The sequence below is a fragment of the Tinamus guttatus genome, unplaced genomic scaffold (genome assembly GCF_059628265.1).
Source record: "Tinamus guttatus ecotype Peru unplaced genomic scaffold, ASM5962826v1 Tinamus_guttatus_pri_ptg000510l, whole genome shotgun sequence".
Taxonomy (NCBI): Eukaryota; Metazoa; Chordata; class Aves; order Tinamiformes; family Tinamidae; genus Tinamus; species Tinamus guttatus.
In genome coordinates, this window is record NW_028289044.1 from 3,326,638 (window position 1) to 3,350,370 (window position 23,733).

General features: G+C 42.3%; 1 protein-coding gene across 2 annotated transcripts; it reads right to left on the bottom strand.

The window, feature by feature from the left end:
* Positions 1–6,583: 6,583 nt before the first annotated feature.
* On the bottom strand, positions 6,584–22,619 carry NDUFAF6 (NADH:ubiquinone oxidoreductase complex assembly factor 6). Of its 2 annotated transcripts, none has more exons than XM_088533648.1 (9): positions 22,508–22,619; positions 19,362–19,461; positions 18,334–18,456; positions 14,543–14,599; positions 12,932–13,034; positions 11,270–11,403; positions 10,226–10,327; positions 7,088–7,144; positions 6,584–6,726 (listed from the first exon to the last, which is right to left on the bottom strand). In XM_088533648.1, exons 2-9 carry the CDS (start codon positions 19,422–19,424, stop codon positions 6,598–6,600), a joined length of 768 nt encoding a protein of 255 aa, XP_088389774.1. In that variant the 5' UTR covers positions 19,425–19,461; positions 22,508–22,619; the 3' UTR covers positions 6,584–6,597. The 2 variants fall into 2 exon arrangements, with proteins under 2 accessions (XP_088389774.1, XP_088389775.1); XM_088533649.1 differs by having other exon boundaries at positions 19,358–19,461; positions 22,508–22,612.
* Positions 22,620–23,733: the final 1,114 nt, after the last annotated feature.

Genomic DNA, 23,733 nt, shown 5'->3' on the forward strand with positions numbered 1-23,733 from the left:
CTTAGTAACTTAGTGTTCAACCGACTCCAACGGTGACCGCTGGTGGAGGCTGAGGAAGAAAAAAAATGAAATATTGGCAATTACATATATATTTATTTAATTAACCGAGCTTCCTTCTTGCTTCCTTTTTTTTTTCCAGTTAGTCATTTTTTTTTTATTATTTTTGTGAGGATTCAGCTTCATGTGTCAGAGGTTGCAATCAAAACTAAGTGTAAGAGTCACAAATAGATAATGAATTAACTAAATTTATCAAATTCTTTTTTTTTACCTCCATAACATTGTAATTTGATTTTGAAAAAAAAATCAAGATATGAATTATTATACTGATATTATATAGTATCACATATAAGCATATTTTATTTATATTACATATAAATATACTTTTACTAACGTTTTGGTGCCTTATATTTTTATGCACATTTCTCTTTTGTATTCTTTTGAAATATTATTATGCCTCTTTGCTAACCTTTGATCAGCCACTTCTTGGCAAACACACTGACACCAACTAACTAGCTAACTAGGGCCAAATCTGAGCTATGGAAATTTGCAGCTTATCTTTTTCAAGCACCTTGATTCTCTGAGTAGAATTGACTTCGTCAAGTTTACATTTTTGCTATAGATTTATGTGTCTGGTACACATGCTCAAAATATAGTTTTGCAAAAGCTTTGGGAACTGCTTTAAAATGACATAACCTGGCACTGCTTAGTGAAGAACTTGTTCCGATGTACAGCATGAGAGCCAAGATCTGTATATCTACAGTAGAAAACAAATTTGGGGATTCAGAAATTCTGCCATCTGTGTTATACCAAACTGTCGGAGCAGTGAATGCAACCTAATATACCATAGAATCACTGAATCATTATGGTTGGAAAAGACCTTCGAGATCATTGAGTCCAACCATGTTTTAGTGTGTTTTGGGAAGCCTTAGCGAACAGAATAATCACTGTGTATGTGTTTATTGTGCCAAAACTACCAAGAAAACTAAACGGGAAGGACCAAACTGTTGGACCAACAGTTATGAGGTTTAGTTTGATGAGAATTCATCATAATGAGGAAGGAACACATTATATATCAAAGGTAATGGAAGGAATTGTCAAAGTAATAGCCAGAATGAGCAATTATGTTCATAACAAAAACTAATTCAGTCATAGATCATCATTCACTTGGGGTTTATCCCGGTTTGGATGCAGAAGCTCCTGTCTCTTGTGGGTGACATTCTCGTCCTCTCCACAGGCAAACTGCCAGCTCACACCTGGACAAGGAAGACTCAGAAACTGGACCATAAATAACTCTTTATTTTCTATAGCTCAGTGTCTCCTACTGTCCCTGCAAATATTTGTGTTATTTTTTTAACTCCAGCTCTCACTAAATAATTTGTAACACCCAATTCTAAACTTTCACTGTTGAAAGGAAAAGATGCTCTTGCAACCCATATTGGAAATTAATCCAAGATAGATTTGGAGGGGGTATTGTTTGATTATTTGTTTTTAGGACAAAAACTTCAATAGCTCCTGAGTTTTGCGCTTTTTCCAAGAGCTGGAGAAGTATAGCATTTTTTTTTTTTTTTTGCAGTCTGGAGCATATTATCTCACTGAAAGTTTAGAGCATTTCTGAGCAAACCGTAAGGTGAAATTTGGATTTCCCTCCTTAAACTGTCCTCTTCCAAGCTATGGTTTAAGTCAATGAACACCTTTTTTGTGTGTTTAGCTGGGACTGAAACGAGCAATAACTCAAGAAAATACGGATGAATAAATCTTTAGGGTGCTTTTACATCTCCCGACATCAGAAGAAGGCAAACAGATGTTATGCTATATTTGAATCTTTGGGGTTTTGGAGGGTTTCTTTTAAGCAATGATAACAGCATCTGACTGGATTGGCAGGAAAACACGTTCTAACCTCCTCTCCTCCGGGAGCAGCTTGCATGAAAGCTCTCCAGCAGACTAGGCCCAGATCCACATCGCAAAGGCCCATAAACACCCGACTCCCAGGCGCAGAAGCAGACACCAGAGCTTAGCGCTCTCCTCGGGAAGGGGACACATCCCGAAGCAGGGCTGTGGCCTCACGGTTCCCTTCACCTCTTTCCAAACGAATCACGAATCCTTTGCCGTGACGCAGAGCGGCTCTCGCAGGAAGCGCTGAGCCGGGGAGCGTCGCCTGTTGGCATCTCCGGGAGCTGGAGGGCTGCTCCTCCTGCCACCCGGGGCGCTCCTGAGGGGTCGAGGACGCCGCAGGCCAAGGAGGAAGCCAGGGCAGGAGCTCTCCGATGCCGAGACGCCAGCCGAGGGCTGCAGCCCGTGCGAGGCCGGTCGCGCTGGCACCTCCTGGGCTTGCGGAGGGGCTCTCAAGAGGCCGAGGTTGGACAGAATGGTCAGAGATGGGTCTGCGCCTGCCCACACATGCAGCTCCAGGCTCCTCAAGGCTTTTGAAAGCAGATGTCAGCAAAGTTTAGCGACCTCTAGTACCAGCAGCGGGGCTACCTGCACTGTGATTTTAGACTTACGGGGCTGAGTTCCTCCTGTTTCACATTAGTTGACTCAGTCACTCACACTACAAAAATACTACAGTATTTGCAGGTGGGCAGATCTCTCTGTTTCTGGAGCTACAGTTCAGGCTTCTCACTTCTGAAAACCTACATAACAGAGCCCCCTACTAAACGAGGGGCTCTGTTATTAAGCCCCTCGTCCATTTCCACCTTGGGGGTATTCTCTTTTTTTTTTAAGTTACAGTGAAAATTTCAAGGAGAGTGAATACAAATCTGCAAATCTTTTAGATTTGCACAGAGCGAACACAACAGCCAACCTTTGCTTGGGCTGTTCCTAAATCCATATGTCCTGTGAAGGACATATGAAGGTGAAGGAATGTTGTCTTGCTAACATGGAAGCCCAACACTTTTATCTAAAGAGTTTTTCCTTCCCCCTCACTAAATTTTATGCTTACTGAAGCCTGACCATCTACATAGGCATGAATGCCCAAGACAGCAATGTTTTGCTCTGCCAGAAATCTGTAAAGGAAGTGTGAAATTATAAAACTTTAGCTTTCATGCTTCAGCCTCCATTGATTATACACAATAATATACCTAGAAACAGCACCTGGATGCACTCTGGCAAAACCGGGTACATTCTGAATTTTTAAAAGTGTGATTTTAAGTCTTTTGGTTTTGGTATTTTTAAAAATGGACTAGAAGTCTAAGCAATCTTGCCATCTAGGTCCCAACATATGGGCTTGGATTCTCCAGAAGCCCTAGTGATGCTGAAGTAGGAAGCAATAAGAGATCCACCCACATACAAAATACCCCAGCCCCACTAGAGCCTCTCTCTTCTTGGCACAGGGTAGACACCAAGGTTGTAGTAGGCAGCAAACACGATGATGTTTTCTTGCTTCGCTGACAACTCAATATAATTCAAACCATCCTTTATGCTGGTGGAAAGCAGCTGTAACTGTAAAACTGAAAGCAAAAATTCAGAGTCCTTCCTACTATCATCCTAAGATACAGAAAATGATTAATTATAAATTCCAAATCTCTGACAATAAAAAATATAAACAATATAAAAAGTATCCTTTTGTCACGCCCATGGGCAATTGGATGTTATAGCTATAGTGTTTTTTCCCTATAAATACCCATGGAGTTGGATTACTTCGCAAGCTCGTTTTCAAATAAACTGCAAGATCTTTGATCAAGTGATGTTTGAGGTCATTTGTGCAGCTCTTTGGTCCCACAGCTGCTGTGTAGTTGTGTATCACCGAGACAAAGTGAGACCCCCCACCCAAGTAACACAGTTCTTATGCGGCTGGTTTTAAGCTAGCAAAACACAAGCAGAGATTCTGGAAGACTCCAACCAAATACTCTAGAGACAGCAACTACAATTCTGTAAATAAACCGAACCAAAACAAACCCCCAAAGATCTAACAGATACAGAAAACACGTAAGGTCACTGGGAAGTGAACCCGCCAGTGTGATGCACCCGTCTGGTTCTGCTTAGCCTGGCAAGTCCACGTTAGCGAGACCTGCTGGAGGGGGCAGTGCTGGCGACTAATTCAGAAACACACGGGTAGGCTGGGCACAGGACACAGCTGCAGAATTTAGACTCTTTAAGTAGAGGCGTTTTCTCTGATGTATCTCCGTCTGAATGAACAGTTGGGCAGATTAGCTCTGCATTTGAAATGCATTAATGTTTGCTTTCTGAATAGAAAACAATAAAGTTCCAGGAATAACACTGGGGGAAAAAAAAAAAAAGGTGTGTGGGGGGTTCTTCTAGATCTTTATCACTTAGCACTGCTACCCCCTTGGCACCTGCTGCCCTGCGTCTTGCATGGCTGAGCTTTCTAACCGAACCACAGGTTGATCCGCGCAGCCAGCGCACAGCACAGCCGGCTGCTGCTCCTGCACCATTCCCTGCCGCTGCCAAAAGGCAACGCGGTGCTCGCAGGGCCTCCTCCAGGGCAGGCTCACGGCACTGCGACTGCTGTGGGATCAGGAACTACCAGAACTGATGAACTGAGTTTCTTATATGGCACCAAGTGCCATGAAAGGGGAAAACGCTCTTCAGAGAGGACAAACTAAGACTGCACCTTGTTTGAAGGCATTAAGCACAACATAGTCTGCAGCCCTGTCCACGGCACTTCCGAAGGGCAGGACCAGGCATGACCATAGGACAGGGATACAGAGGCACCATACCCTGCTTATTCAAACCACCTCCCATCGCTTGCAACTCAGAGCTCTGCTTTACTTTCTGAGGTCACTCTAGACTCGTGTGACCAAAATCACAGCTTCAGTTTGCTTATTCCACTTCCTGTTTACCAATTTGGTGACGAGCTCCTCTCACCACGCTACCCATCCGCAGCCTCACATGGCAGCTCCTGTAGCCGCTCCACGGCCTTATTCCCACACGGTCCTCCTCCTTTCCCGTGTTACTAAATTCCTGCCAAAGCTGACCATGAGCACGATTCCTTTTGGGAGGAAAGCCAGGGCTGCCTCCGCGCGCCAGGAGCCAGCCTGGGACACGGCAGTTCCTTCTCCAGAGCATGAAACCACCAGGAATGCGCAGCTGGCCTCGCAGCAGCAGCAGCTCCAGCCTCTGCTCTTGCCTGGGCAGCAGGAGCTGCGGAACCTGCTCGGGAGGGCAACGGGCGCTTCTCTCCAGGCCTCTCTGGCAGGTTCAAGGACACCCGTGGGGAGCTGCAACCTTGAGAAACGGACCGAGCCGCAGGATTGCACTGCCAGAAAGCACCACCACGCTCCCAGCCAGCAGCAACGGGCACACGTTCTCCTGGTTTCGTATCAACCTCAATTACTGCACCTCTAACAACACAGAGTCCAAGATCCTGAGCTCCACAAAGAAAAAATGTCTTACTTGGGACTAGAAAAACGCCAAACTAACCATGATCTGTTTCTTCAACCAACTGCAAACGTGTAAAGCAACTCACTGAATGAAGGATTTAGTACCGGGTTCCTAAGATTTCCTCAGTCTTGAGAGACTCAGTGATTAAAGAAGCCACAAATCTTGCTCTCAAAAGTTCATTATGTAGCACCGTACAATAAAATACAGGATGCTGTTACACAATCAAGCATCTGGGGAGATTAACTCCGATTAAAAAAAAAAAGTAGTCTGGGAAGAAAAAGCTATTTAATAGAAAAAGGATGATGGCAGAGGAAACTACTGGATTTGTGCAGTTGATTCAAGTTGGATGCTGTTAGGAAGTATTCTTTTACCAAGTAATACAATCCGAAATATTTCACATTCAACACTCATTCATCCCGAGAGATGCTGAGTACAAAGCTCCCAATAATTCCTCACCAAAAAAAAAAAAAAAAATCTTTGCAGAGAGAGGACTAAAATGACATGGAGCATTCAGATTTTTTTTTTTAAATAGTGAAGAAAAAAAAAATCAGGGAAGACACGCAGGAGGGTAACACGAGAGACATGAAGAAAATCCCTCACAGGCGCCGCTGACCCCTACTGCAGTGGCAGCTGCGGGTAGGAGCAGAGACGTCTCTTGGGGCAGAAGAAAGACGACGCTGAGCTAAGAGCAGAGCAGGAAAGTGCTGCGGCTGGGCGGGAGATAAAACCCATGTCAGTATAACCCATATAAACCATAACCCTCCCTCCTCGTTTGGAAAGCTGCCCTCCCATCAAACAGAGTCACTTCAAAGCAGGCCCCGACACCCGGACAGCACTGCTGCACTACAGCTCTGCCCCAGCCCTTTGGAGTGCTGCTGCTTAGCTGGTCTGCAGGGCATTGACCGAGACTGCTCCTGTGCGGGGACAGGGCGGTCGTTTTTGTCAAGCCTGTGGAGTCCTCGGGAGTGACATCCACTGCTAGAGGACTTGTCCCAGCAGACTCCCCTCACACTGCTGCTATTGCAGGAAAGACAGGAAACGTCACCTCAGGAGAGGACACACGGCTTGGCAGACACGAGAAGCAGAGGCACCAGCCAGCGCACCCAGACCGAGCCTCCCTGTCAGCAAGGGCAGCATTGCTGCTGTTTCCCACGGACAGCAGCTTGCAGAAGCATGAAGTTGCACATCTCACAACTCTATCGAGTTAAGACATTAAAGAAAAAAAATTGGCAATTTGAAACTCATATTAAGAATATTTTAATATGTTTTTTTCCAAGATCTAATATACAAATACAATGGTAATAATGTACTTTTCTTCTGCAAGCTTGGATGAAATATATTGAAGTCCACTTTCTGTATATTACATAAATAATCCTCTAAAGCAACCTAGAAAAGAAAAAAATGGTTAGTCCATATGGTATGCGCAAATAATTAGACACGATGCCAGAATACAATATATGAAACTGAATTATAGACTGCAAAATAGCCTGCCTTGCCTGCTGTAATAAACAGTGGGGTGAGCTTCATGTCCTCGCAGTGGAGGAAAGGCCAGATCCGTTAAGAGAAGCATTATCTTTTATTAAACCAACCGACAAATGATCAAATAGACAGCTCCATCCACATCTCCTGAACAACATTATGATTTTCAGGAACAAGCTAGACACGTCAAGCACTACTTAACAGGGCTCAATTTGATACTCTGCTCTTCTCGAGCACGTTGGCGCAGACCGCAAGGTGCCACACTCACCGTGCAGAGGAAAGCAGGATACGCCTTCACGGGGACTTTCTTACGGAAAGACCTCGCCTGGGAGAAAACGGGGGGAGGAGGGAGAAAAAAATATATATATTAAGGCAACTTAGCATTTCACATTTTAAATATATATATATATATATGGCTAGAGACATTAGAACACATTACAAGTTTCATTCTCTGAAGTTTGATATACTGACACTATAATTTTTGGTTACATACAGGCCAGCACTATCCCTCACTGTATGGAACAGCAATCACAGAGAAAGTGTGTAGTACTGGAACAGGCCTGTAAAATTCAGCCTTACAACTGACATAGCAACATAAATTGGCCTCCCTTATCTCTGCAAAATTCTGGGTTATACCTGGTTTTAATAAATAGGATTTATCTTTTCTTTTTAAGCACCAAACATTTCTTTGCACCCTGAGACTGAAATGGTGGAAGACCAGAATTGCTGTCCCCTGCACTCATCTTGTTCTTCCAACCTTAGTCTCGAGAGCTCACTCATCCTCCATTTACAACTTGGGGATTCTAGAAGGGAGTCAGTGCCACAGATCCTCCCAATCTGCAGGTAAGCAGAGGCTAAAGCACAGCTGAAACAGATCTCTGAATGGAGGTACAATTCAGCTGCATTAACAGAGAACAAAGCTGCTGTAGCACTTATTAATAAATGAACTGCCATATAGATATAAAAACACACATACGAAAGGCCTTTAAGAATACTGGTGAGTATGCACGAGTTTCTTTTCTATGGATCTTTCCAGACAACTGAGGAAATTGGGCTGAAACTTCACCAGGATGGACACAGCACTTTTTGAATATGCTTTTATTCTAATCAATTACAAAATTCCTGCCAAAATTCCTGCTAGGCTACTTTGCCCTCTGCTGGTCAGAGGCCGGGGCAGCAGGAAGGGCTGAGCCCACCTCAAACTTTCCTTCCCAGACTAAGTGCCGGATTCGCACAAGACGCTTCCCAAAATAGCCCCGGCCTCAATTAGAGGGTTAGAGCGACTCATGGAAGGGCTGAGGGCCGTTACCCCCATCTGCGGAAACGCACTCGGTTTGGGTGAAAACCCGGGATTCTTGAAACCTCTCTGAAGATTTAGTGCTAACCCTACCCTGTAATCCCAACCTAGGTGGCGGGTAAGCGGCCGGACAGGCGCTCGGGCAAAACAACCCGGAGATTTTGGGCACAGTAACAGAGGAAGCCAACGCGCCCAGGCCACTGCGATCATCTCAAAGCTCGAAATATCCAGTCTTTTGCTTCCAGTAGATGACTATTGCATCCATTACGGAAAAAGAAAAGCATCTGTATCTTTGCATTAAAAAGACCATCTGGGTCTTTTTACCCTGCTACCCTCTAATTCCCTGTTGCCAGTGACTGCCAGTACAAGTGGCTTGGACTCCTGCAGGGATCCTCCACTATACGGGACTCTTCCCTGGTAAGGATGGATGTTGGAAGCCAGTGTGGTTCTTGAGAGTATTTTTTCTTTCCTTATTTTTAAAAGAAGATGACAGAGCAGCCCAATGAGCCCCTTTTTAAAAGTGCCAAATTCAACATTCAAGCCGAAGGGAACGCTAATGCCACCAAAATCTGGTTTCCTTGTGTTTATGCCCTGCTGTATAGTATCCAATTATATGATCGCATTTCATATTTTCCATAGGGCCCTCCCAGCACATGGCCTGCAGGCTCTGGGAATGCTCTGGGAAGGGAAAGGGCTAGGGGCGATTCCCATTTTTCTCTTCGGAAGCCTGCTGGCTTGCAGGGAGCCAGAGGCCACAGGGCTAAGCACGGTCTCAGGACCAAAGGACCTGAAAAGCCCTAAAGAAAGGAGCTCTCTGCCTGCTGCTGCCCCAAATGTGCCATGCCACACGGGCAGTGACATTTCCAACAGCAGGACAGTAAACACATATTACTCATCTTCTGTGCCTACCACCCCGATAGGAGACATTTCAGAGCAGACGCCTGGCATTTCTGTAAACCACAAGAACAACCAAAATCAACAGTTTTGTACACTGTGATGGCAGGAAGAGGGGTTGGGACAAAAAAAGGAATGAAGAAAAAATAAGAAAAACAAAAAGAGTTTTTAGCTTGAACATCAAAGAGTTGGTCCCTTTTCACCTTGTATTCTCTTTATCTTGGTTCCCTATCTCTAAAATGGAATAAAGGTCTTCCTCCTTGGACACGAGACAACAAAACTGAGATATGTCAGATTAAAAACATGGACACCAAAGGAATGCATTAAATGAAAATTCTACATAGTTTGCATTAAAAATAAAGCCTGAGGCTACGTATTTTTCAGCAAAGAATAAAAATACTGATCAACTAGCCACTGACTAAATAAAACAGGGAGCCTTGTTTTACTTTCATAAAAGCAAAGAGGGGCTTATCTAGCTATACTGCAGAAAATACTATGTGATCACGCATAATACTGTAATTGAGACACAGATATATAGAGATATTACGGGTATGGCATATATACATAGCGACAAAATTATCTCTGCATAAGTGATATATTTTCCAAGCACTTCTATTTAGTAAAGCATTGCTGAAGAAGCATAGTTCTGATTCTGAACTACCTACCAACAAGCAATGCACAGCACAGCTAAAATAAAAGTATAAAGGAAAAAGAACAGAACCCTGCAGGTCTTCCAGACAAAGTCTTTCCTAGTTCACTTTGCTATGTGCCAGAAAAGGAATAAACAGCAATGGAAAAGCCCCTTCGTGATGCAGCTCGGGCAGGACCCCCTTCCCACACACGTGTCCGTGGGGACAGGAGAGCCCCCGCGCCCTGGGGCACCTGCCCTGGTTCCATCCTCGCTCTCACGCAGGTCCCCTCCAAGCTGCTCCTGGCAATAACACTCGTTCACATGCAGCTGGATCTGGCTGCAGGTTAGCTGCCTGCTGCACATGCAGGTAAATACATTCATGGAGAAGCTGCTGTAGAATAAACACTTCGAGGTTCTCTGGCTCTTTTTGAATTTTAAACTCTTTCTCAAAGTAATTAAAGGTAAAATATTTCAAGTAAAGCGTGAAACTATAAGCCTTCTAATAACACAGCATCACAAGGAATAACATCAGTTTATTTAAGAAGAAAAAAAAGGAAAAAAAAAAAAGAGAAAAGGAGTCTCACGTGTTCTAGATGAACGTGTGCCTGGCTGGCAGTATCATATATTACATCTCTCACATTCTTCTCTTGCCTGCATCTTATGAAATCCTCTTGTGAAACTCCATGCTAGACACAGGGAGGAAAACCAAAACAAAAAGAAAAACCCTTAACAAATATCAAGTTTCCATTCTAGCTTTGCAAAGGCAAGAAAACCCAAACACCTGTCCCAGCAAGGAAACTGCTAACGAGGCTGAAATAGCCCCTTGTCGGTCATTTGGAAAGAAACTCAAAAGCACCGTTTGTACTGACCATCTTTGCATGCACTGGTTCCCAGAAGACTTTGTGGTCTGTTGGATTAACTGAGTCAGATTTTAAAGTTTTGGCAATTTAGATCAGTTTACATAGACGTTCGGTTTTAAAAAACATAATCCAAGCAGTGACATCAAGCAGAATAAAGTCAACAAGAGCTAAGGAAGCAGCCAGGCTAGCTCAGGAAGCCACCACCACGGGCCTGGTGTGCACCACCCCATTCCACCAGGCTTGCAGAGAACACTGTATTTTTTTGACAGTGAGCACCGTAGAAGAGCAAATGGCATATTCAGAATTGCTTCTCTTATAGCAACGCAGGAACATATCCTTACAGCTGCTGGATGTAAAAGGCCAGAGCCTAAAGGTAGCGAAGAAAAATTTGAGAAGCTTATTCATACGCAGTATTTCTTATGAGGCTTCCTTATGGCAAAAAGGAAAAAGAAAGCCCTTTTCCATAAATGTACATCTACACATTTTATAGATAAAATACTACTAGATTTAATGTAAAAAACAAAAAACAAAGAACAAAAGTAAAAAAACAAGCCCCCACCTAAAGTTTTCCACAGGGCACTTGTTTCCCAAGAGATACAAAACATGAAAACTGTGACAATGGCAAGATCATTGGGGAACAACAGAAACAGTTATACGAACAACTAAAAAGTGTTCTGTCTCTGAGCTAATAAAGTATTATCTCATATCCAGTGTTGAAAGGCATTTAGAAACACTATACTACTAAAATCCAGACATCTTTTCTCTTACCAACATACAAATATCCATGGGAAGAAAGACCTTCCGTCTTGTGCTGTGGTAAGGAGTTGCTCTTAGGCAGGTAACTATGCCTTGTGCCTTCCCAATGTGACTGGCTGCATGGTCTGCGTGGATGTCCCTCACACCTAAAATTCCAGAAACAACAGGCTCAGAAATACAGGCTCTCCGGCTGTTCTCCCAGGGTGTCATGTAATTCTACTCGTACAACGAATCAGGGAGCACAGTACTAAGGCTATGAAGTGACAGAACCCTGGAATCAGTGAGAATGGAATTGTACTGCTATTTTTAGGACAGATGTTCACTCTAATGTCTCCCCAGTTTGCGTCTAAGGCAGCTAAAAAGCACAAGAGGTTTAGCAAACATGACCTGTGAGGAAATTAAGCCAGATAGTCTAGAGAAGACAACTGATGGGGAACATCAAGAAAACGGCTGTGTTCAATTAATTTCTCAGTATCTGTGGAAGAAGACACAGAAGTTATATGCTTAATATTCAGGGAAGGAGAGTTTTGTTTAGATATTTAGACTTTTATATTTAAGGGAAGTTAAACATGACAATAAACTGCCTAGAAAATCTGCAGTCTGCATCACAGATTTTTCAAGAAACTGATGTGATTTGTATCAGAAATAACCCAAGCTAAACTGATCTTTCTCAGAATTGAAGATACTTCCCAAAATGGAAGACAGATATTTCTCACCATCCTAAATTTCTTTCTGAATGTCTCATCATCGACACTTGAAACATTTTACCACATTCCCACTGAGAGAGCAAATATCAGATGTTGTAACAGGTTCCCTTCATTTCCCCCTGAGAAGAATGTGCTCCACATACATCTCTCTACACAATGTTCCTTCTTATTTTTTAGCCTCAGCATTAGCCTCCATGAGGCTACTCAACAAACAAGAGGAAAACCCTAACACGACAGTAATCCACAATTAAATACTACTAGTACTACTTAGTATTAATTCCCACTCTTCTTTTTCTCCTGAACTAACACATGGAATATTTCCATGATGCAACACTCACCAAAAAAGTTGTCCTGTCTTCACCGTAAACGAAGAGATCTTTCCCTGGAGTGATATATTAGACTCACTTTGCATACTAATTCTACACCACAAAGATCCTATCATCTTTGTTGCCTTCTTACTACTGGATTCTTGATAGTTAAGCTACTTTTAGGAAGAGGAGAGGTTTCACACCCAAATTTGCATCACCACCACAGGCAAGTTCATAGGCTGAGAAACCAACTGTTGCAAGGTAACAAATGAGCACCACTGCAGCACAAAACGAGAGCTGCAGAGCAGCTACACTGCTTTGTGCCCTGCTGAGGGGGACACTCAGAAAAGACACCGAAGAACTATGTAACAGGAGCAAAAGAGAAAGCAGAACACGAAGAGACAAAGAGCAGAGTAGCAGAAAATCATCCTTCCATGAACTTTCCACCAAAGTACAGGCTTCTCGCACAGCTGCAAAAAAAATCCAGATTTCTGGTTGAATCTTCAGAAGATATTTGAATATTACCCAAGACAACTTCTGTTGAAAGCAAACTTCAGCGGAATAAGAATGCTTTATTTTTAAATTCTTGCAGGAATAAACATCATAGCAGTACTAATGAGTGAGTCACCAGCAAAATTAAAAAAGGGGAAGCCACCTACCAAGCATCTCCAAGGTGAGGTACAAGAGAGCACTCTGAGTGTTCTCAGCATATTTTTCAAGTTCCTGGATGTTACTGTATGGTCTATCATCCAAATTTTTCTCCTGCAATTTGAACATAGAGCTGCAATAAAAGATTCTAGTAAAAGGTAAGTACAACTGTTATTTGTTCAAATTTATAACAATGGGGTAGGCTGAGCTGATTAAAATAGATCAAAAGTAAGGTAAGACAGAAAGAATATAAACAGATAAAAACAGTCATTAAAGCTTAGCTAACGTGCCTAGTACAACCAAAGTACTGCATGCAACTGGAAGCGAGTCTGGTTGATGCATCTATTTTAACTTGGTGCAATAACAAGAAGTTGGAATTCTTCAGGAAAATAAATAGACAAAGTCAAAACAAAGCACTGTATGGCATTCTTACACTAGTGGGTTGCCAATGCTGATACCTGCTTAGCAGCTGAAGCAGAGAGAAACTTAGATAAACAGGAATGCATTTTCAAAACATGCACTAAAATTATTTATCAAACACACATATGGACATTGAAGTCATATGCAAATACCTCCCAAAATCTAACACGTTCTATCATTCTTCCCGTCCTAGTGGGTTTTGTGGTTAAAATACAGCAGTCTTAAGATATTTTAAAAAAAAGAAACCACCTCCAGTCATTCATAGCAATGACACACAAGCAATTTTCTCAAGACGTAGCTTCATGAGCTGCTAGTTGTAGCAGGAAAGCTGGCTAGGAAGCTCCTGTGCTCACTCCTGCCCTCCTGTTGTGGCTGGTAGCAGCATAACTGCAGAAGGGAAATTCTTCCTCTCACTTTTCCCCCAAGGAACAATTATTGTAAAATCCACATCATTTCAATGCCCTGGCTCACAAGGCTGCTTAGTAAGAACTTCCCAGCCACAATAGGCAGCAGCAGCAACATGTGGTGGAAAGGTCCAGCCAGAGCATTTCATTTTACAGATTTTTATACTCACAACTCATCTTAACAGAAGAATATTTAGGTGTAAATTTAACATGGTAATAGAAAAATATGAGGAAGAATAAAATGATGTAAATTGATGGAACGGGACTGGAATGGCAAAAAGAGATTATATGTATATGCATTTGGCATGTTTTTAATATGACAGTACATATGATTTGCATATCTTAACTTCCATTTCTAATAAGATGCATTTTTTTTCAAAATTCTTAATTGAAAAACAGTTGCATTTGGAGGCCTGTTTAATTTCATAGGATGCAACTTCCCTCACACATGCACAGAAAGTTGTCTAAGTACAACTACAACTTAAAATGGATTTCCTCGAGAGGTACTGGCTACCAGAGCAGGGAACAAGGAAGATGCAGACTGACAAGCTACATCCTTTTTAACACAAAAATAAACAAAAGCTTTTTATTTGCTATTTTGGCCAAAAGGAGCACAAATCATGCATTAGAGCACTCGGGAAGAATTAAAGGGAAATATAACAGTATCACTCTTACATAGAAAAATGTATTCCTTAACCTATAGTTCTACACACACACACACACACAGATCAAATTAAGGGGAAAACTCAGCTATGACAAAAAGAAAACCCCTACTTTGGTGGCCGATCCGACACTTACTCTTTCATCAATAATCTTCATGATCCACATTTTAGTTAGATTATGTCTCTTGACAGCCTGAAAATTAAAACACCCATGTTACCGCTTAGAAAGTGGCAGCAGTCCTGCATTCTGAAGGCTTAAATATATTTTAGATAATCCTTTTCTTACAAGAATTGCATTCACGGGGTTAAATCAAAGTGGCGCGTCAGTAGAAAATCTTTGAATTCGAAAACATTTTTATATTACAAGTGTTGCAGACAAGTTGAAATCTTGAGCATCGAAACATCTAAACAAACACATTTCTTTCAAAATATTTTGAAAGTGATTCATTCTATCATGGAGTCATTCTTTCCCACAAAATATTTGCAAATCACTATGTTTGCTTTCCAAAAAGCAAAGATTTTATTCCAGAGCAAGCAATAAAAAGAAAGAATCTCCATGTAAAATTTCAAGAGAATGTCTGTAAATTGTAACAATATACACTGTAAAAACAACACTCTAACAATATAATGCATGATTTTGTTTTAAGAAGTTATCCTTAGTATCCCATACTCAGCTTTTGACTCATCTTTGACTTCCTTCCTGCACCACTTCATTCAATCAATTTATCATCAATCCTTCCAACTCTCACTCAAAGGCACCTTGAATTCTGCAGACCAGACTATCAGCAAGGGTACAAACACAAATTTGAATATTCACAACAAAACTTAAGAAGACTTTTCAAAGTCTTCGTTTTTATAACTCGTTTCTTTACAATTCTACTTCTTTATATTCATTATATTCGTACTTTTTTTCAAGTTTGCGAGAATGGATCTTGTTGACTCAACAAATTCTGCTTGAGCAACTAGTCAGTGTGTGAAAAGGCAAAATCTAATGTTAGAAATACAGATGTCAGCTTTCCTTCTCCCTTGCTCAGCTTAAGCATTGTTTTGTAAACACAGTCCTTCACAGAAAATCCCCCAAAAGGTGAAGAATTAAGCACAAAACAGAGTCTACCTAAAGTACACATTTTGTTTATCTATTTTGATCCACCTTTGTTCAGAGCTCCTCGTTTTTGATTTTTTTTTTTTTTTAAGTTTGCCATCATCCACAGAAGTGAACAGAAGTTTAGGCCTCACTTTTCATATGTCCAGATTTGACAGATAAATAAGAACAGGTATTGTACAGTTGCCACCTAAATTCATATAAAAATCACCGAGAATCCAGGTATTACTAATTCTAGAAATACTAAAGCAACAAGCTATTTACATACTTCACACATGAACTAGTGCAGAAAAGTCCAGGAATTCGAATTTGAGTACTCTGGAATATCAAAAATATTTGGAATATATTTAGTATGGCAAATTAGTATTTCCTTTGGAAAACTGAAATTGTTCTTCATACAAACTCAACAGTGAGAACGGAGTACTCATACAACACACTGTGCAGAAGACACGTTAACTCTCTTAACAGCTCTGTGGTATTTACGTCTTTCCAAATCCTTCTTTTTAAGAATTACAATGATATTACTGATCATCTGTGAAGCTACACTCCTCAAATCGGTCATTCTCAGGGTGTTTGCTGCCATGTAGAAATAAAACCACATCTTGAGAGCACAGGTCACCAGGACAGACTGTGGTGTTTGTTCACTTCAGTGTTCTGCAGTGTGCAGAGCTATCAGAGCTCCCGGAAATACATATTTTTAATTATTTCTCAAGAGCTTATTTCACAATCGGTTCTTTTTGGATTGTTTCATATCGACCTTCCACCAGACCAATTATATATAAGGTCAAAACTTACCACACAGAAAGATCAATTCTTTCTTCTATTTCAAAAACCACTTTTCATTTTGAAAGAAAGGAGTATGACCAGCAACCTTATTTGTTGGAAGGATGTGTAATTTATAGCTGAATATTGAATGTTTTATACCTGAATGATGCTTGTTACAAGATTCTTGTCTGCTAGTAAAATATTTCTGCCTCACATACATAAACACACAAGCAGCGCAAAATAAGAAGCAATGGAAAGAATATTTACAGCAATATTGAAAACTAACTTGTATCCAAGTTACTCAGTCAGACACCTGCATGAGACAGTGTCTTTGGAAACAAAAGCTTCCAACAGTAAAGTTGCACTAAAGCAAGTTCCTCCCTGGAAAGGAGATAAACACATGTAGGGAGAAGACTGTCTTGTTCCTCCTGGGCAAGCTGTCCAGGAACAAGACAGGATATAAGGATATTAAAGGATAAAGGATATAAAAAGCAAAGGCACGGAGAAACCAACAGGCAAAAGTACCAAAGTGGCATTCTAACATTTGTGCTAAAACATTTACCCCAAATTCAGCTTTAATTCCTCTAGCCACTTTGTTGCGGCTGAGGCCACATTTTATCTCAGTTGCATACACCTGTGAACAGCTCTGCTCTTCCAGTAAATCACTCTAACAGATAAAGATATTTATTTTACTTCTTGGTTTTGCCTCTATTTTCTCTTAGTTAAAAGGTATTTTGTTTGTTTTACATTTTAATTTAAATATGAGTGTTGACAGACAGCAACAAATGCTCACTTGTACTTCATCTCTCATTTGAAGAAGGAAAAGCCAGGAAGAGGGCACACTGAGCACTGCCAAAGATCATTCAAAGCAGGGGTTTTGACTACCTGTTTTTCAGCAGGTCCATACACCAAACTACCTATAGGATCTAAGTTAACAATATTCAGCTGTTTAGCTCTAGGCAGATTGCAGTTTTTCTTGTCCAGGACTTCAAAAATCATTAGCTTAAACGCAAATTCTGGTCTTGTAGAACAAGGCCTTAAGTAGATGCCCTTTCTGAGGGTTCTAAGACTTGCAGTCCGTGGTCCAAAGTCATCAAGTTAGCAACACATGGACTTTCCATCGAAGGTACTCAAAATTCAACTGGATGTGACCTGAAGTTAGCCCTGCCCAGCCCTGCGGAGCTGCACTAGAAGGTGTCCTGAGGTCCCTTCCAACCTACATTATTCTATTATGCTGTATCAGCACCATGCAGAAAGCCATTTATACCAACTTCAGACCTTCAGTCATCCCTTGAACAGGTCAATAGGAGCTCTAACTTGAAACAAATATATATATATATATATATATATATATATATACGAATTATATGAAAGACTCTGCTTCTTCAGCCATATGCAACAGAGATGCAGGTCTATTTTACCTGTGACATTCTAGTGCCTGCCTGAACTCACAAAGAGACACCTTGGTAAAAATAAACTGCAGGTCACAAGCACCTTCCTTGCTACTCAGACCACACAAGGGGATCTAGACTGTGCAAAACATGTAATATATAAATAAAAGTCACCAAGTAACTCTTCAGCAAGGAAAAAGACAGTGATAAGATTCCCCTATTATCTCCTATAATTAGGTATGAAAGTCTTGGGCTTTCCCTCACACTATTTGCTAGGTCATCTCCCATGCTTAGTATCCTGTTCTTCTTCCAGCGCTTAATCCTCTTAGCACTAGAACAGGATCAGGACAATTTATTTGCACACTTCACTTGCTATCGACTTACAGCTTACCAGAACTTACTCTGCCCTTCACCTGAGGAGACAAGAGAAAAGCACTTTGTTCACAGAAGTCTGACCCTCCAAGCAGGCCCTCTCTAAATATCCTCTTTCTCCAACTTTGCTCTTTAATTTTAGGTTATTCACAATATTAAACACTACCCTTGACATCATCATTTTTATACCAAATAATGTAGCTAACAGTGCAATATAGCATATACAAAATAATGATGTTACTTCTCATAGCTATATTTTAGCCAAGTGAATTTTAGGACAACAAAAACATATTTTACCTTCCATAATTCTATAGCAACGGGCTGATGTGGTGGCTTATCACAGTATATATTTTCCACAGCATCTCTCCAGAACTGCATCCGCATCAAACCGGTACCCTTTTGAGTTATGGAGTCTTTAATCTGAAAGGGATATATATGGAGTGAAATTACAGTCATCTTAAGACACTTAGTCTATCTACACTGAAAAGACTGACACAAGACACAACCAGACACGATAAAGAATGTGCTCAGTCTGGAATTTACATTTATTCTTCATGAAGTACTCAGGCACTATGAGGGGGAGAGGAGAGAAGGGGAAGGCAGTTGAAATCTCCAGCAGAACCTGAGGCCTGAAGGTGACTCTCACCTCATCCTTCTTTCCAGAAGGATAAGAAGTCAGGGTAAGAGTGGCAAGGGAGGGCAGCACTAGGAAGCTGGAAGCACTGCCAAGAAGAGTGTTGAAAGTGTTGCTGGCTCTGCACATCTTTCAGATTGCTCTTTTCTAGTGAATTTTACCAACTTTTGTGGTTACAGTAGCAATCTCTGACCACCTAGCAAAAAGGAGACTGCTGCCATTCTCCTCACATCTCTATCTACTGACCTCCCTCTTGGCAGCTTTTCTTTTGCCTACCTCCTGCCAGCAAAGACCTGGGACTAATTATACCACCCAAGTTTTTGACTGACCTTCTACAGATAGGATTAAGCTGCACTTATCAGATTCAGCCCTCGCATTTGGAGCCAGGACACTGAGGCAATCACATAACAGTGTCAGTGACAACAGCCTCTTTGTTATCATTTACTATTTATGCATTTTGAAATGCACAACATAAGGGAGAAGAGTTAAATGCATACACAAAATAAACTGTAGGAGGCTAGCTACACCCCAAGGGCCATTCAAAAGCAGAGGTTTGCAGTAGATTATTTATTCATTGCCCTTTGTAGTATGATATGTTAACCTCAGCAAACTACCACATACTAATATAATTCATAATCCTGAAATCATTATTTTACATTTGTAAATTCTGGAAATGTATTTTAATACCTGCCTGAGCCAGTTCCACATTGAAAGCTCTCAGGGCAAAAGCAGAAGTTCGGGATTCTGCAGGCATGAGCAGAGAACACAGAAAGCCTTCATAGTCACGCTTTCTATAAAAGGACAAACAAAAAACATATTTTATGTACAGGTCAATGTAAACTGGGCATGCGGCTGCTTAGTATTCACGGTACAATAGCAGTAAGTTAAACTTTACAAAAATAATAAGACCATTTTTAAGCCCAGTTTAAATTAAGGCAATCTCCTAGAGAGAAGGACATGCAGTCCGAACTCTCAGAGCTTTAGAGGGAAAATATGCACCTCTCAAATCCAGATCTCAAGTTATTTAGCTAAAGGCATGGAACAAGTCTGTGGCAGTGCTGCAAATAGAATCCAGATTGTCCAATTTCCAGACCTCTTTGCTAAACATCAACCACATTAAGAGATTGTGCTTTAGTGCTTGGCAAAAGATTGCTTGCTTAGCCAGTAAGCTTCTGCTTTTTGGCCACTATATCCAAAGCATAAATGCTCTTTGCTGTGGCAGCTTTGCTGCAGGTAACCTGCTGCCAATCTGGAGTGACAGATCTTTGCTTGGCCACTGGGGTGTGCCAGTAAGTTAAAAACAGTCCCAACAGCATGATTATAAACTCTAAAATCCTACCTAACTGCAACTATTAAAAACACTTGGTCACCTAGGAAAAACTGAGCGGTATTTCGTGCAATTTCTGAGAGATTGGTAACTTAAAACCAGCAATTACAAATTAAGCCTCAGGAATTGAGAAGCAGGGTGTTGAAGCAGAAACATTTATTCATTCTCATTGAATTTCCCATTCTTTACATGTGCTCGTATTTCTTTTGAGCATAAGCTTAAAACAGCAAAAACAAACCAAGTGTTACTATTATGAATTGCTTCTCTTAGCATTAAGAAAAATGGGAATCAGATTTAAGTTTTTTTTTTAATCCCTACTAAGCACAGCAGTTGATAACTAGCAAATGCTTTGAGTTTTCCTAACTGTTGTGAGCCTGTTTTAGAGTCAGATGCAAATCCAAAAGCATATATAGCAAATGATGTTTGTGGGCTTTAGTAGGCTTTAGAAGCCACACTAATAACAAAAAGCAGATGTATTAAATCTCTCTCAAATAAGACACTTTAGGAAAAGTGCTAGCAATGCAAAACCTAGTATTTTTTTCTCAAGGTGGCCTGTAATAATAATCAGTATTGCCTGAGATGGACAGAGTTCCCAGGTTTACAGTCAGGCATTCCTAGTTCTAGTTACTTTGACTGGGGTATTCACACAACAAAGAAACACAACTACCGACGGGAAGGAAGCAGAATACACCACTGAACCAAACTGCACCAGCTAAACACTACAATGGAAAAGTCTTTCTTCCCTGTAGTAATATTTTCATTTGCCCTAACCTTAAAAATCAGGTGTAAAAAAGAGAACCTTAGAAAAAAATAAGAAAAAAAAAATTATGTTGACAACGTTCCCTTGGGTAGAACAGTAAAAAGAAGAAAATTAATTTTCTGTAACCTTCAGTTAACCCCCAGTCTGTAAAATAAAATTCTTATTGCCATAGATCATGTTCCACCCTAATTCTCTTCATGAATTAAAGGAATGAAAAAAAGAGGGAAAAGAACTTAAGTCTGATATTAAATATTTCAATTGTTTCCCTCCCTTTCCCTACTCACAGAAGAAAGAAATTGCGGTTATAATCATTACTGGATTTCCAATATAATGGAAAAAAAAGGCATTTTAAAGAGAATTTCCTCCATATCATAAATCCCTATAATACCACCAACTCATGAGCTTGTCCTCCAGCCTGCTCTCATCATAAGAGGCAAGAGACAAAAGCCATAACCACAAGGGAAACATATTTTTAATGAAACAGCTTTAAACTACTTTTAAGAGAGATATTTAACAGAGGAAAAAATGTTGCTGGAGAGTTGCTGATGCTTACACAGCCTGAATTGATTTGTTTCTGTATGAATACCAATTTGTTCATCTTAGTTTTAAAACGTTTTATGATTTTTATTCAATATATGAGCTACCATATAGCTCCAATTAAATTATAAAAAAGAGCCAAAAGCATTCATATATTATTTTGAATGCTTGTGTATGTTTCCTAACTTTTTCTATAAAATCTGCTTTAACAAAAACCACAAAAGATTGTTTATACCCAACCACATTAGCTTTGCAAGCCTACCACCAAGTTCGGTCGGTTGTTACTGAAACCAGTTAACTTACTATATTAATTGCACAACAGGGTCTCCGATCTCCTAGGACCAGCTGAATCCCAGGCAGAGCAACCAGGAAAACTACAGCCATAATCTGAAGTTTTGCACTAATGCACAAACGGGATACGCATTTGAGGAAGCTTGCTGCTTGGTGCTTCACAGTCAAAGACGTCCACGTTTTTCCTAATTGTGATTATGAAGAAATCAGATTATTATACACACTCTGTAGCCTTCTCCCTGCTTCCGCCAACAATCTGGGATAACCATATCCAATAAAAAGTATGTTTCTGTTTCTATGAAGAGCTTGTCTCACTCTTCCTGCAGCTCCAATGGTCCAGGACACGTGCCTGGCTTGGAAGGCGCCTTGGACACCTTGCTTTTCACCCAAACCAGCACTCCTGGAAACACGACGGCCTCCTCTCCGTCCTGCGCGCAGCTCCCACAGGCTGCTTCAGCTGTGGGCCCGGCTGCGGGATTCCCTCTGCTTTGGCTCGTTTCTATTTATTTATATTTTTTTTTCCTGCAATAAGTACTTGGGAAACTTGGCTATCTCCCAAGCAGCCTGCAATAAGTACTTGGGAACTTGGCTATCTCCCAAGCAGCCAATAAGGCCTGATAATACCAATTACTTTTAAAATGTCACTTCAATAAGCTTCCTCTGCGAACAGGACACATGCAGTACCACAGAAGGGAAGTCGCCGTGGGAAATAAAGGGGGTGGAAGGGGAGACTGCTGTTTGCACAGGTAAGTTACCCTGTTACAGTATCCACCCCCGGGAGGACCCGCAGCCCGGATTTACCGCGAACCCGGCGGCCTCTCCCTACGAGAGGGGCTCGCAGGGCCCCGCGCAGGACCTTGCGCGCCCCGTGCGAGGGGGACACCAGGGCGGCCGGCCCCGGCATGGCGGCCGCGGCACTCACCGCAGCAGCTCGGCGCAATACTGCACTTCCCCGCGCGGGCGCCGGGCGGCTCCCGGCGCCGCGCTGCCGCCGCCGCCGCCGAGCCGCGGCCGCAGGAGGCCGCCCCGGGGCGGCCAGGCAGGGCCCCGGGCGCCGCGCGCCGCCCCGCGCCATGGCGGCGGCCGCCATCTTGCGCTCCGCCCTCCCGGTTGCGGGGCGGCCCCGTCCCGGCGCCCGGCGCGTTGCGCAGCCTGCAGGTGACCGGGGAAAACGCCGAGGAGTCCCACGCGAGCGCGGGGTAAAGGCTCGCTGGGAAAACAAAATGCCAGTAGGTGGCACTCCAGAACGCGCGATTCGACCGCAGCGTTTGCGGGAAGCCATAAGCCTTTTGTTGTCCTGCAAATGGCCGCTGGTGCCTCAGTTTACCCGGCCCGCGCCGGCTTCTCTTCTCCGCAGCCCTCAGCCCATTTGGAAATGGGATACGCCTGAGTTTTGGGGGGTTGGTTGTTTGCTTCTGTTTTGTTTTGTTTGTTTTTTTTTTCCCCAAACCGGAGGAATCTGCAAGGGTCAGGGCTGGTAGGTTGTGAGACGACCTCAGGTGTCCGTGTGCAGCCAGACGTTGTGTCTCCATTTCACGACGGGACATCCCCATGGGGTTCCCGATCTTGGTTGGGATGCTCCCCGTGCCACATAACCCCGTCTGGAGCCTCTTGAGAGCTCCAGAGAGCAGGAAGAGCTGTTGTTTCGAGGCAGCGCTCTCAACTCTCCCTCTTTTGGGAGGCTGTGGAGTCGCACATGGACTTCGCTCAGTGAGGCAGCCGCTGAGAAGGACATAACCGCAGCAGTAAGGCCTGAGCTGCCATGATATACAGATATATAGGAGACAAGGCTTTAAGGAAGACCCAACATACATAACTGACCTAGCCAACTGCTGTAGTGGGACAATTTGACATAGCCCCATGGGGGCCACCAGCAGCTTCTCCGTGGCCATGAAGCCGTGGGAAGGGCTGCAGAGAGCCAGCAGGTGGAGAGTTTGCAGGCTGGAAGCAAAACTACTTTTCTGTGTCCCACAGAAGGGTTGTGTTAGCTCTGTGGTGGCGGGTGGAGTAGCTGTGGTCCCCTCCCAGTCTGGCCTACATGAGGATAAGCCAACAAAAAATTAATATAAAAGTATGACCGTGTTTCAGAGCTGTTTCATCTTAAATGCTAAGACAGCCCAACTTATTGGCTAGTTACTACCAAAGCAG